General features: G+C 57.5%; 1 protein-coding gene across 10 annotated transcripts in view; it reads left to right on the top strand.

Annotated features, from left to right (window-relative positions):
- The window catches only part of DPP9 (dipeptidyl peptidase 9), a 41,169-nt gene extending 31,329 nt beyond the window's left edge, over positions 1 to 9,840 (top strand). For 7 of the 10 annotated variants that reach the window (XM_012535913.3, XM_033400834.2, XM_049707566.1 and 4 more), the window contains 6 exons: positions 1,619 to 1,764; positions 2,715 to 2,861; positions 3,736 to 3,888; positions 4,514 to 4,656; positions 5,991 to 6,102; positions 8,780 to 9,840. In XM_012535913.3, the coding sequence (XP_012391367.1) occupies positions 1,619 to 1,764; positions 2,715 to 2,861; positions 3,736 to 3,888; positions 4,514 to 4,656; positions 5,991 to 6,102; positions 8,780 to 8,872 (794 nt within the window). In that variant the 3' untranslated portion in view covers positions 8,873 to 9,840. Of the gene's footprint in view, positions 1 to 1,618; positions 1,765 to 2,714; positions 2,862 to 3,735; positions 3,889 to 4,010; positions 4,146 to 4,513; positions 4,657 to 5,990; positions 6,103 to 8,779 lie in introns of those variants that run through there. The other 3 variants (XM_049707571.1, XM_049707570.1, XM_049707572.1) reach the window with 3 other exon arrangements.
- The last annotated feature ends 3,466 nt before the right edge of the window (positions 9,841 to 13,306 follow it).

Genomic DNA, 13,306 nt, shown 5'->3' with positions numbered 1-13,306 from the left:
TTGTGGAAGGAGCCGGGAGTAGGTCGTGAGGGGCCTCGGGGAGCACGAGGCAGCTTGTCAGTTTGCCCAGGAGCCTCCAGGGTGCCAGGACTCTGCCCGGTTGACCCCATGTTCCAATTCTGGCTGCGGAAGCGAAGGCAAGTCAGCTCATCTCGCTGAAATGTTTGCTTATCTACGGAACGGTCCAGTGGCCCCCCATGGGATGTAAACCAAGCGCTCACGTAGCGCCCAGCTCATAGGAAGCGCTCACTAAAGAGGACGCCCTTTCCTGAGCCCAGCCCTGCCACTTGCAGATTTCTAGAACATTGTAGGAAATAGGAACCCCTGGAGTTTGGGGTGGGCTTTATGGGCTGGAAAACAGTTTGTCACATCACCGCCCCCGAAAGCTGAATAAGCAAGCAGCCCCCTCCATCTGACAGCTCAGTCCCTGACTCTCCCCATGTCACCATGGATGTGACAGCGCGGGAACTCTGGCCCTGGTTCACAGAAGAGGAAACAGGGAAGGGAGGGGCCTGCCAAGGCACCCAGCACAGCCAGTGGGGCAGCACTGGGGGCGCGGGTGTCCCGATCCCCAGCCCCCGGCGTGCAGGCAGGCAGACGGGGGCACCGCTGCCCCAAAAGTCCAGTCTCGCCACATCTGTGAGAAGCTGGCAAGCTGGCCTGTGGGCCAACTCCGGCCACGTCCAGTCATTTTGGCATCACCCGTGGTGACTGGGGCTGCAGCAGCGGCAGAGTCAAGTATAGTCAGCCCCTCCCTAGCCACAGGTTCCGCATCCACGGACGCAGCCAACCACAGAGCGTTCCAAAGAGAAAAGCTTGAGCTGTGCGTGGCAGCTGTTCACATAGCGCTTGTATCGTATTTACATAACGTGTGGTATCAGGCATTATAAGTAACCTAGAGGTGACTTAAAGCTAAAGCATGGGGGAAGGTGTGCCTAGGTTATATGCAGATACTGTGCTATTTCACATGAGGGGCTTGAGCATTGGCAGGTTTGGGTATCTGAGGAGCGCCCTAGAGCCAATCCCCTGAGGATACAGAGCGACGAGTGTGGTTACAACCCAGAGACACACGACGGCTCTTCTGCGTGTAAAGCCAAAAATACTTACTACTTAGCCTTTTACAGTAAATATTTGCAGACCCCTGACCTACATCACTATTTACTTATTTTCCTCTTAAATGGACACTCTGTTTAACCTAAATGAACTTAAAGGAAGAGTTGTCTTCACCACTGGATTGGAAAACCAGTGTTGCTTTGCAAAGATACAGGTAACCATGAAAATCAGAGAGAGCCCCCTCCCCGCCATAAAACTGTCCATTAATCAGATCCCAGCGTTGTCATCACCTCCGTACTAGGTGAGCCAGTGTCGGGGCTCTGGAGTTGGTCCCGGCCAGACTGTGGCCTGGCCCGAGCTGGCTCACAGGGTGCAGGGTCACTTCCACCCTCAGCCTCTGATTTTAACTGTCGGGCAGCACAGGAGATGGGGTGCCTCCGGTCCACCCTCCGGGGCTGGGGGAGTGTGGGCGTCGGCCAGACATGGGCCCTGCTTCGAGGTGGGCTTCCCGGGCCCTCCCCGGCCCGCCCCGGCCCTCGGAGCCACAGCCACTCTGTCTCCGCAGGCTGTCCCCCGGATTACGTGCCCCCGGAAATCTTCCATTTCCACACGCGCTCGGATGTGCAGCTCTATGGCATGATCTACAAGCCGCACGCCGTGCAGCCAGGGAAGAAGCACCCTACTGTCCTCTTTGTGTACGGAGGCCCGCAGGTGGGCGCTGCCCTGCTCCCCACACCCTCCCCCCTCCCCCAGTGCCCCTCCCCATCCCCACTGGCCACGCAGGGTCCTTGGGGGCCCCTGGCTCTCCGCACGCCGCACTCTCCGGCACAGCCACCCTTTCACCTGCTGATACTCCCGTGTCCCTCTGGGAAGCCCCCCTAAACCCGGCGTGTGTGTCTGGGCCACCTGCCCAGCAGTGACCCACTCTCACCCCTGGTCACCAGCTTGGGGACAGAGGTGGCCAAGGGCCCTGGGCCCAGCTCTCTGTGAAGGGGACAGGCCAGGCAGGCAGGTTGGCAAGCAGGTCCATCTAAGAGAGCGGTTCTCTGCTGGAGGTGGTCTGTCCCCCAGGTGGTACTTGGCGATGTCTGGGGACGTTTGTAGTTGTCGCAGCTGGGGTGGGGGATGCTCCTGGCATCTAGTGGGTAGAGGCCTCGGATGCTGTCCACACCCTACAGTCAGCGGGATGCCCCTACCCGCAGAGGACGATACGGCCCCAAACATTCATCGTGCCAAATAAGGGACTAGCGTAAGTGACGTCACTTGGGGAACACAGCGCCCGCCACCCGCAGCAGTTTTTGTGTCTGTTTTTAGAGATAACTGAAGGGTAGAAAAGAAAGAGGCTGAAGAAATAAGGGAGTAATTCCATGGAGGGCCTGGGGCAGAGTCCCTGGCCGAGAAGGGAGCCTGGCCGGGGCCTTCCTCTCTGTAGCACATCCCAAGCACAAGGCCTGGTGCACAGTGGGCCCCCGTCTGACCTTCCCCTCCCCACCACTTCCACAACCTGCCCAGGGCCATCCATAGCCTTCACGATAGAGCACAGGCCCCGTCTTCAGGCTGTAAGCCCCCGTCCCATCCCGCTGGCGTCTCGCCCGTCTAGCCCATCCTGCCGGTGTTTTACTTGTATTTCTCACACTTGCCTCATCTCGCCTTCCCCACAGGTGCAGCTGGTCAATAACTCCTTCAAAGGAATCAAGTATTTGCGGCTTAACACTCTGGCGTCTCTGGGCTACGCCGTGGTCGTGATTGACGGCAGGGGCTCCTGTCAGCGAGGGCTCCGATTTGAAGGGGCCCTGAAAAACCAAATGGTAACATCTCTCCTCAGTCCCTTCCTGTGTGGTGAAGGGGGACCTGGGGCTCGGGGGTGGCCTTCATCAAAGATGGTCCTGCCCAGGATGTCAGTCAGAAGTGGGGCGGCCTTTGGAACCAGAGGGAACATCCACTCTGTTGCTCAGCTCTGAGTTGAGCCTTTGGGGAGACAGGTAGACACACGCCCCACCTGGTGCCTAAAACCCAGATGCAGCCAGACACGTCAGTATAGGCCTGATCAGCAGGAAGTCCCAAGGGTTGGGCAAGACAGGCACTGGTGGCTGTGGAAGTGGTGCTGATGGTGGTGATGGTGGTGGTGGTGATAATAACGATGGTGATCGTGATGCGGATGGTGATGGTGATGGTGGTGGTGATGCTGAGGATAATGGTGATGAAGGTGGAGATGGTGATGAGGATGAGGACGGTGATGAGGATGATGCTGATGGTGGTGGTGGTGATGAGGATGGTGCTGACGGTGGTGAGGACGGTGATGACACCAGCTGTTCATCAAGCCCCAGCATACGCCAGGCCTCAGAGTACAGGACACTCGGCATCTCGTTTCATCCTCACACCCACTGTAGACTCGGTCCTATTCATGTTGACGTCCTCGTTTTGGGGATGAGGAAACTGAGGCCCAGAGAAGGGACATGACTTTCTCAGAGTCAGCCAGGGGATGGTGGGGCAGGGTTGGTGCGAGGCCTGTCTGACCGCCACCCCAGACAGCAGATTTGCATGGGGCCTGGAGAGAGGGGTAGCTTCCAGAGAGCTGCTTTTGATCCAAGAGGAAGAGGGCTCCCTGCAAGGGAAGAGGTGGGACAGCAGGGCGCGTGCCTGGGAGGAGGCCACTGAGAGGTGCCTGGCCTCATCCCCCAGGGCCAGGTGGAGATCGAGGACCAGGTGGAGGGCTTGCACTTCGTGGCCGAGAAGTACGGCTTCATTGACCTGAGCCGGGTTGCCATCCACGGCTGGTCCTATGGAGGCTTCCTCTCGCTCATGGGGCTGATCCACAAGCCCCAGGTGTTCAAGGTGGGTCCTGTCCCCACCTCCTCCCTCCTGTCTGCCAGCGCCCACCCGTGCCCCTTGGAGCCCGCCCCCCCGGGGGAGGCATCTTGGCAGGGGCCTTGCCACGTGGCTGTTTCTCCCCGCAGCAGCCCCATGGGGCCGAGCCCCCCTCCTCATTGCCCGCCACTGCTGACCCCAGGATGGCGTCCGGCTGCACAAAACCCCGCCAGCAGCTCTCTGTGGGAGGCTGAGCCCGGGACCCCGGCCTCGGATGGGCAGAGGTGGGGCATGGTGTGAAGAGCGTCGGGGGAGGGGCCCCCAGGCCGGCGGCACTGTCAGGGCACCGCGGGGCGGCGATGAGGAGGCGGAGGCGGCAGGAAGGCAGTGGGCCCAGGGAGGGGCCGATCCCGGCCCCGGCGTGCTCATTCAGCTCACCCACCCTCCCGAGACAATGCACGGTCCACGGGGGAGACACATCTGAGGGCCCCTCCCCTGCCAGCCCCCATGTGCATGCCCGCTCCTCACGTCCTCCGGGGGAGGCCCCGGGACAGCCGGCCAAGCGCAGGCTCCCAGGACCTGAACTTTGTGTGTATGTGTCTCTCTCTTTCTTTCTCTCTCTCTCCCCCGCTCCATCCACTGTGGCCCTCAGGTGGCCATCGCAGGTGCTCCGGTCACAGTCTGGATGGCCTACGACACAGGGTACACAGAACGCTACATGGATGTCCCAGAAAACAACCAGCTTGGCTACGAGGCGGGTTCCGTGGCCCTGCACGTGGAGAAGCTGCCCAATGAGTAAGACCCCCACCCGCCCTGACTTCAGGGTCGCCAGGGCTGGCCCGCCTGTGGCCGGCTGGGCGTGGCTTCCGCACCTCCCACTGTGCCTGCCCCTTGGTCCCCTCTGCTCCCGCAGCCCTCCCTCCTCACCGCTCCTCACTGAAAGCAGGTGCCTGGGTTCTCTTGGAGCGAGGAGGGAGGGAAGCCCCCCAGCCCTGCCCCCAGAAAGATAGAAGGGAAGATCTAGAGTCACACCTTGCACGTGCTGGCTCCCCTCATCCCCCAAACACGCAGCCCACCATGGACCCCCTGAGTCAGTTTTGAACCTGAACGGCCTCTGTCTTGTGGGTTTTGACACCGTGGTTCAGAACACAGGTCCACAGTGGTTCTAACATGTAGGTGTGTTGGAACAGCTCTGATGTCCCACGTCAATGCTTTGGGCATTGGCTTCTGATTCGCCGATCGAAAAGAAACTGGCGTGGCCAGTTTCTGGTGTGGCTCTGTCTGGTGAACCTGGGCCCCACCTTTAGTGCCAGGGTTCTCGTCACAGGCTGACCCCGCCAGGGCCCCTCTGCCCTCAAGGCTGCTCTCTAGTCTGGAGGGTGGCCTGGGCTCCACAGTGGCGTGCTATCATGCAGCCAAGCTCAGAACCCACTGCTCCATGGCCACTCCGATTTACGTTCACATTCATCCCCATTCACTAGAACAGTAAAACCGTGGAGACAGATGACCAGTCGTTGCCCAGGGTGGGGAGTGCCTGCTCATGGGCACAGGGGTTTGCTCCAGAGTGATGGAAGTGCTCTGGAACTCAGGATAGACATGATGGTTGCACGGCACTGTGAATGCACCAAATGCCCCGAAATCCCTTTAAAATTAGTAAATTTAGGTTGTGTGGGTGTCACTTCAATAAGTTATTTTTATTTATAAATCAAAATTTTCAAAAGTAAGGTTCCTCGACCACCCTTGCCACATGTCAGGCACTCAGTAGCCACCTGGCGGCGATGGGTGGCGCAGGTCTAGAACGTTCCATCGTCTCAGAGTGCCCGTGGGCAGCACTGCTCCAGAAGCTTCCCCGAGCTCAGGGCATTCCAGGCACAGCCTCTGCGCCCACCCCTCCCCTCCTCGCCTGGAGGGAAGTGAGGGGTCTCCCAGACCCGCCAGTTGTGCACTGTGCACGGGATTTGAGTTCCGCCACGTTCTGCTGATGAGCTGCTGCTTCTGCCCTCGCTGTCCTGGGGCTGGGACGGGACCCTGGGCCCCCAGCCCTGGCTGAGCGTGGACTGCGGTGCGACTGCCTATGGGCGGGAGAAGGGGGTCTCGCCCCAGACCCTCACGCCCACCTTGTCTTCCAGGCCCAACCGCCTGCTCATCCTGCACGGCTTCCTGGATGAGAACGTGCACTTTTTCCACACAAACTTCCTCGTCTCTCAGCTGATCCGAGCAGGAAAGCCTTACCAGCTCCAGGTGGGTGGCTCCTCCCAGGAGCCCGCTGCGTGGGCAGCAGTGGGTTGGGGCACCCGTGGCCGCGCCCCCATCCTCACACCTGACTGCCTGGCTCCACACTTAGCCGGCTCCCTGGGTCCCGACCACCATTCAGCAGTCGCGCGCTGATCGCTCCGGGTCCGCGCCACCTGCTGCTGGCGACATCTGGGAACTGGGCCCGGTGGAGGGAGGCTGATGTTACCGAAATGATTGCGCATGCGCGCCAGGAACCTTGCTTTGAAGGAACTGTACAGAATACTGACAGCATCTGGGGCGGGGCGGGGCGGGGGGGGGGGGGTGTCCCTTGACGGGGGTCAGAAAATAATTCCCCGAAGAGGTGACATTTAAGGGTGCTAAAGAGTAAGTGGGAACTCATCTAGGCCTGGGGGGCGGCTGTGGAAGACACCAGACAGGAAATTAGTAGGCGGGAGCAGCTCCAGGACGGGAGACCAGGGTAGCTGGAGCCAGCAGAACAGCTGGGGAGCAGGATGTGGTGACCGGCATGGCAAGCCGCCTGACGCCTCCGCTGATGGGCGGGACTTCAGCAGTAAGGGGCGGGACCTTGTGAGAGGGCGGGGCTTCAGCGGTAAGGGGTGGGCCTCAGGGGAGGGCTGTGTTTTGTTCCGAAGGGTGAGGCGAGGTGTCAGGCCTCCCTCTGGCAGCCCTGTAGACAGAGGCCCATGGGGGCCAGTGGGACATGAGCCACAGTCAGTTGTCCCGGCAGGAAAGGGGGCGGGAGTGGGGAGCGAGAGGCCTGGTGGATTCGGAGGAGTGGGGGGTGGGTGTGCTGGAGGCGAGAGGGACAGATTTTATTACCTGCTGCTGCCCTGCAGTCTTTCCGCTTCCTGGACGCCTCCATGCGTTCTGAGCTGTCAGGGGAAGACTTGTTGCCATTCAACAAATGGGGAAACTGAGGGTCATCGGGCAGGAGGGACAGGCCGCAGGGACCTGTGGCTGGGCATGCGCTTGCCAGACAGGGCAGGAGGGAGGCGGGGCTCCCTGTGGGTGAAGAGCTGGGTTGGGCGTTGCTTGGCAGTCCCCCCCCCAGCTGCACATGCTCTCCAAACACAGGCCAGAGGCAGCTGCACATCAGAGCAAAGGAGTCAGGCGGGGCCAGGGTGGATCCTCACCTGTCCCTTCTGAGCCTGAAGCCCTGAGCCTCGCTGCTGGGATAGCCACTCCCTTCCCATGTGGCCATTGGCGGCAGGTCCTTTAACCTTGGGCCTTGTCTCCTCATCTGTGAAATGGGCGTGATAACCCCTGCCTCCCAGAGCTTGTGAGGGTCAAATGAGTTCTCTCAGGAGAAGCATTTGGCACACAAGGGGGTCCCAGAGGCTTGTGCCCCTGCCTGCCCAGGGGAAATTGAAGGTGAGACAAGACACTCCCTTGGGGGCTGCGAGTGGGGGAGATGGAGCACGCCCACCTTCCTCTTCAGACACCGGGCAGCAGTTGGCCTGGAGACTGACAGCCCCAGCTTGTTGGTGCATCACGTTTGTTGTCAGATGTCAGGCCTGGGACTGGGGGCTGGGAGCACAGTGGGGAGCCAGATGGACCCTCTCCCTGCCCTCACAGCCCAGAAGGAGGAAGAAGTAACCAGACCCAGGGTGGCATGAAGGGGTGGGTGCAGCGGGGTCTGTCCCAGGCAGTGCCGCTGCCCCGGGCCCGGAAGGAGTGGGGCCCGTGAGGCTGTAGGGGCAGCGGGACCCAGGAGTCCAGGTCTTGATCTCAAGCTGGCAAGTCCTTGCGGACCTCTGAGCTGGGGACCATGTGATCAGACTTGTGATTCATCCAGGTTGGATTCATCAAGGCAAGGGTGGAGGAGGGGAGATCTCTGGGCAGTTCGATGCATTCCTAGGGTCTGGAGCAGGTTTCACGCCTACCCCATGAGCCCTTAGGGCTCCTCTGAGAACTGCTGGGGTGCAGGAGCCCTCATTTCATAGCCAGAGGCAAGACCTGCGTCCCTGTCACCATCTACCCAAGAGCCTGGACATGCGCTCAGCCAGGCTTCAGGGACTGGGTGATTCCTTGGGCATGGCCCTTGGCACCAGCGTGCTGCCGTTTCTCTCTGGGGATGACCCCCCCTCAGGTGGTGAGCAGACCCAGGAAAACACCTGGCACAGCCTGGGGTGGGAGGCTGTCCTGGGGCCTTAGCATGTATAATCCCCAATGGGGCCTGTTGGCGAAATGAACGTGGCTCAGTTGGAGGCACCAAACGTCTGTGAGACATGAAGCCCCAGCCACTCACGGAGCTGGGTTCCTTGCAGCTCTCTGGGTTTGGGGGATAGAGCAGCAGCACAGTTTCTTAAGGCTTTCATATGTGCAAGTCCTCTGTGTTTGAGACCTTAGCTTGCCCAGGCCACAAAGACCCTACAGGGTCTGAATTCTTCGCTCAGCTTTCATGGGGGGCTGCCGTCAGGCAGGCTGTCACTTGCCCAGAATTAACACAGCAAGCTGGCCGTGGAGGGGGGATTCGAACTTGGGTCCCTCAGTGCCGGAGCAAGACCTCTTCCCTTCCTGCACCCTCCCCAGGGGTTGGGGGGCGGGGGCGGGACCGAGGCCCTGAGGAGAGATACTCTGAGCCCGGGGGTGGAGGGGTTCGGGGGTAGCAGGGTGCAGGGGTGCCTCGGTGCCACCAGCCTTGCCTTCTCTGTCCACCCAGATATACCCCAACGAGAGACACAGCATCCGCTGCCCCGAGTCCGGCGAGCACTATGAAGTCACACTGCTGCACTTTCTACAGGAATACCTCTGAGCCCGCGGGCCGCCACGTGCGGGCCTGCACAGTCAGAGCACAAGTGGCTTCGCCGCCGCCGTTGCCGGAGGGACCGAGCGGCCCCGCAGGCCCTGTGCAGCGCCTCCTCCCACCGGCCCCGCCAGACCGCCCGCCCCAGGAGCTGCCGCCTTCGCCCCAACGCCTTTTACTGTTTTCGTTAACGCTCCTGGGGTTTCAGCCTGCTGCTTCTTCGTGGCCAGGATGGAGAGATGAGACCAACGTCCACGAGGCACTTCCTCAAGCCATCCCTCCTCTCCCTGTCATCCAGGAGCGGGAGCCTCAACTCCGCTGGGCACTGGAGGCCAGAAGAGACTCGGAGGAGCCAGCCTTTGCCCCGGGGACCCCCAGGCCCAGCCCGGCCACCGGCGCAGAAGCATGCGGTTGCCTTTCCTCCCCACCCGCCCACTTCATATTTGTGTTTCGTTTTGTTTTTCTTTTGGGGGGTGGGCATTTTTATGAATTATTTAAAAGAAAGATAGCAAGGGGTGCCTAAATCTAGATTCAGGGTCTGCCGCTGGGCCACAGGGTTCACCCCAGCCAGCACCCGAAGCCCACAGCAGGAGTCATGCCCGGCAGGCCGTGAGCGGTGCGCAGGGAAGCGGGGCAGCCTTCCGGCCCGGCTTTCAGGCAGGCTCTGAAGCGCACCCGGCCCCGTTCTCCCCAGCCCAGCCCTCCGCCACACGTTTCTGCCTGGCCCGCCGGCCCAGACCGGGGTTCCAGGGCTGGGAGTGGAACCCTCCCCGCCTCAGGGTTATCCTTACTCCTTCCTTTCCCTCCCGCCAAGAGTTCTGCCAGGGGCGGGTAGGAAAAAAACAAAAAAACAAAAAAAAACCCCACCAGAGACGAACCACCTCTACACATTATGAAAAGAAAATATTTTTGTCGATTCTTATTCTTTTATAATTATGCGTGTAAGAAGTAGACTCATTAAACGATTCCAGATGGAAGCGTCGCCGCCTGCCTGAGGTTCCTTCTGAACCCCTGGGGCTGGTGATGGGGGCTCCTCGAGTGGGCGGGGGTCCCGGGAGGAGGCTGAGCCAAGGGCACGGCAGTCCTTGCAGTCGAAGGATGGGGGCGCTGCTTGCTCAGCGGTGCTGCCCTGGCATGAAGTGGGGGGGGTGGGGCGCCACCCCTCAGCCAACTGGCCCAGTAAGGACAGTCCCAGAGGTCCCGAGGCAGCCCGTGGGTGCCTCCGAGGTGCCTGGCCCTTACTTCCTTTTGCACCTCTCCTTGTCCAGAGACTTGACTCGGCGGTTGGGGGTCAGGACACACCGATAAGGGACGGCAGGCCGTGCCCCTCTTCATGTCCTAACAGCTGAGAGACTAGGAGACCAGAGACCATGCCTGCGCAGAGGGCACTCTTGGTACTTGAGTTTCTAACAGCACGGTGGCCTCTCCCTGTGCCATCAGCCACTCCATCCTTTCGGAAAGTCCAGTTTTTTTTTTAATGGCTTAAAGAATAAAACAAACTAGTACAAAAGAATATAGAGGAAAAATACGCCCTCCCTCCCGAGAGGTAACCCCTCCCCAGTCTCTCTTTTTAATACCTGCCCTCTGTTCTGCCCTGTGAATGTGCCACAATTTATTTTGCCAGGCGCCTATCAAGGGATAACATAGATTATTCTGGGCTTTTCGTATAAATCAACAGACTTTGTCAAGGGCCAGATAGTAAATATTTCAGGCTTTGTAGGCCGGGCCGTCTCTGTTGCAACCGCTCAACTCTAGCCCTTGCAGTTCAAAAGCAGCCACGGGTGATGTGTGAATGAGTGGGCGTGGCTGTGTGCCAATAAAACTTTATTTACAAAGCCACACAGCCGGCCAGATTTGGCCCACAGGCTGTAACTGACCAAACCCCTGGGTATAAAGGATCCTACAACAAACAGCCTTGTACATGGTTGGGGCATATGTCTGAGTGTATAGGGTAAATTCCTAGAATTATAAAAAGGCATATGCATTTTTAATTTTGAAGAATATTGCAAATTACCTTCTAAAGAATGCCTCAGTGTACACACTTCTTTTTTTTTTTTTTTTTTTGCGGTACGTGGGCCTTTCACTGTTGCGGCCTCTCCCGTTGCAGAGCACAGGCTCCGGACGCGCAGGTTCAGCAGCCATGGCTCACAGGCCCAGCCGCTCCACGGCATGTGGGATCTTCCCGGACTGGGGCACGAACCCGTGTCCCCTGCATCTGCAGGCGGGCTCTCAACCACTGCGCCACGAGGGAAGCCCTGCACACCTTTCTTTTGATCTATTGACCTCAATGATTTGTAGACACTCTTTATATATGAAGGAAATCAGTCCATGGTCATACACGTTGCAAATTGAACTGTGTTGTTTTTCTCAAACAGTTTTATGGGTAGGAATCTCAGCCAGTGAATGTTTAAAATCATCTCAGGAACAAGAAGATGTCTTGCCCTTAATCCGCTGTGAAAGAAAGTGGAGAGGCAGCTAGTCACAAGTCACAGAATGACAGAAGCTGGTGAGAAAGGGGGCACTGGGGTTGCCCCCTGAGGCTTGGCAGCCCATGCCCTGCAGTTGTCTCAAGCAGGAACTTTTGGGGGGTGGGGGGTGGGGGTGGGGCGGGGTGTGCCTCACAGCATTCGGGATTTTAGTTCCCCAACCAGGGATCGAACCCACACTCTCTGCACTGGAAGTGTGGAGTCTTAACCACTGGACCGCCAGGAAGCCCCTCAAGCAGGAGCTCTTCATCGGAACTTACTACCCCTACCTCCCTCGGTCAGTACTCAGCATCCATCAGTCAAACTTCAGTCAGTTGTATTCCTGCCCGGACAACAAGGCCTGGGGAGGGACATGGGAGGATGGGTGACGGGCAGCTACAAAAGGACAAGTGTCTGCTGGCAGAAGGTCTTGGTCTTGGAGGTGGCAGTTTAAGAGACCTTTGTTTTCTTCATGGTTGATACAGGGCCACTTGTTTTCTCCACCACTGGTGGGATTTCCACCTGAGGGAGGGTTCCCACTCTGTTTCAGGTCGCCCGTGTACATGCTCGAGTCCTTTCTTGGTGGAAGTGCTCAGCTCTTCCCTAACTGGCAAGAACCCATAAGCGATGGACATAAAAACCCGTTTCATATCATTTGCAGATACTTTCCCAGTTTGTCATTTGCTTTTCAAACATGTTTATGGTATTTTTTAAATTCTCTATTTTTTTAAATTGAAGTATAGTTGATTTATAATGCTGTATAGTGTTTTGTTTTGTGTTTTTGGCCGCACATCGAGGCATGCTGGATCCTAGGTCCCCAACCAGGGACCGAACCCATGCACCCCTCAGCGGAAGCGCGGAGTCCCAACCACTGGACCACCAGGGAAGCCTCTTTCTTTTTTTCTTTTTTTTTTTTTTAAAATCAACTGTAGACACATGAGAAGTTGCAAAAACAGTGCAGAGTCCCGTGTACCCTTCATTCACGCAGCTTACATCTTACTTAACCCCAGCACACTGTCACACCAAGAAACTGATGTGAATACGACGCAATTAACTAGACTCTAGACCTTATTCAGATTTTATCAGCTTTCACATGCACTCATTTGTGTGTGTGTAGGTCTGTTCCACGCTGTCACCTGTACAGATTCCTAGAACCACCACCACAGTCAAAATACAGAGCTGTTGGGGACTTCCCCGGTGGGTCAGGTGGTTAAGACTCTGTGCTTCCACTTCAGGGGGCCCAGGTTTGATCCCTGGTCCTAGAACTAGGATCTCAAATGCCCTGCGGCCAAAAAAAAGAAAAAAAAAAAAAGCTGTTTATTCACCACAAAGGAGCTCCTTCATGCATCCTCTTTATTATGTCCTCACCCACCCTGTTTATGGCGTCCTGACCATGGAGAGAAAAGTCATGATACCTGTGTTATCAAATCTTTTCTTCCTTTATGACTGCTAGATTTCATGGCATGATCAAAAAGCAGGATCTTGGGAATGATGGGTTTTCTTCTTTTAATCCCTTCAGTTTTTTGTTTGTTTTTTGGAGGCAAAAAGGAAAACGGAGAAACAAGAGTCTTGGGGCTCAGTCTTTCTGAAAACACAGACACACACCTACCCCTCTTTGAGTAGGAAACTCAAGACCACTCACAACTGAAATACCTTGTTAGCAAAAGCGCTTGGCCACTAACTGAATCCTTCATAGTGACAGGCTGGTCAAACACAGCGCTGAGGATATGGAGATATAATGGAATCCTGCTGTGTTTAACACAGAATAGGTCTGCGGGCCTCCAATTTATGGAGCCAATTCCTAACGGGTCCACAGCAGCCAGCTGCAAAGAGGGAGCTATTTCTGCAGAAATAGTGGAGTTCCCTAATGCCCTTCACCCAGCTTCCCCTAATGTGAACATCTTACATCACTATGGTACAAGCCAGGTTATTGAAGCCAGGAAATTAACATCAGTACAATCCTTTTATCTAATATACA

Source organism: Orcinus orca, chromosome 3 (genome assembly GCF_937001465.1).
Source record: "Orcinus orca chromosome 3, mOrcOrc1.1, whole genome shotgun sequence".
Taxonomy (NCBI): domain Eukaryota; kingdom Metazoa; phylum Chordata; class Mammalia; order Artiodactyla; family Delphinidae; genus Orcinus; species Orcinus orca.
The sequence above is the reverse complement of the archived record's forward strand: the minus strand, read 5'-3'. Positions and strand labels throughout refer to the sequence as shown.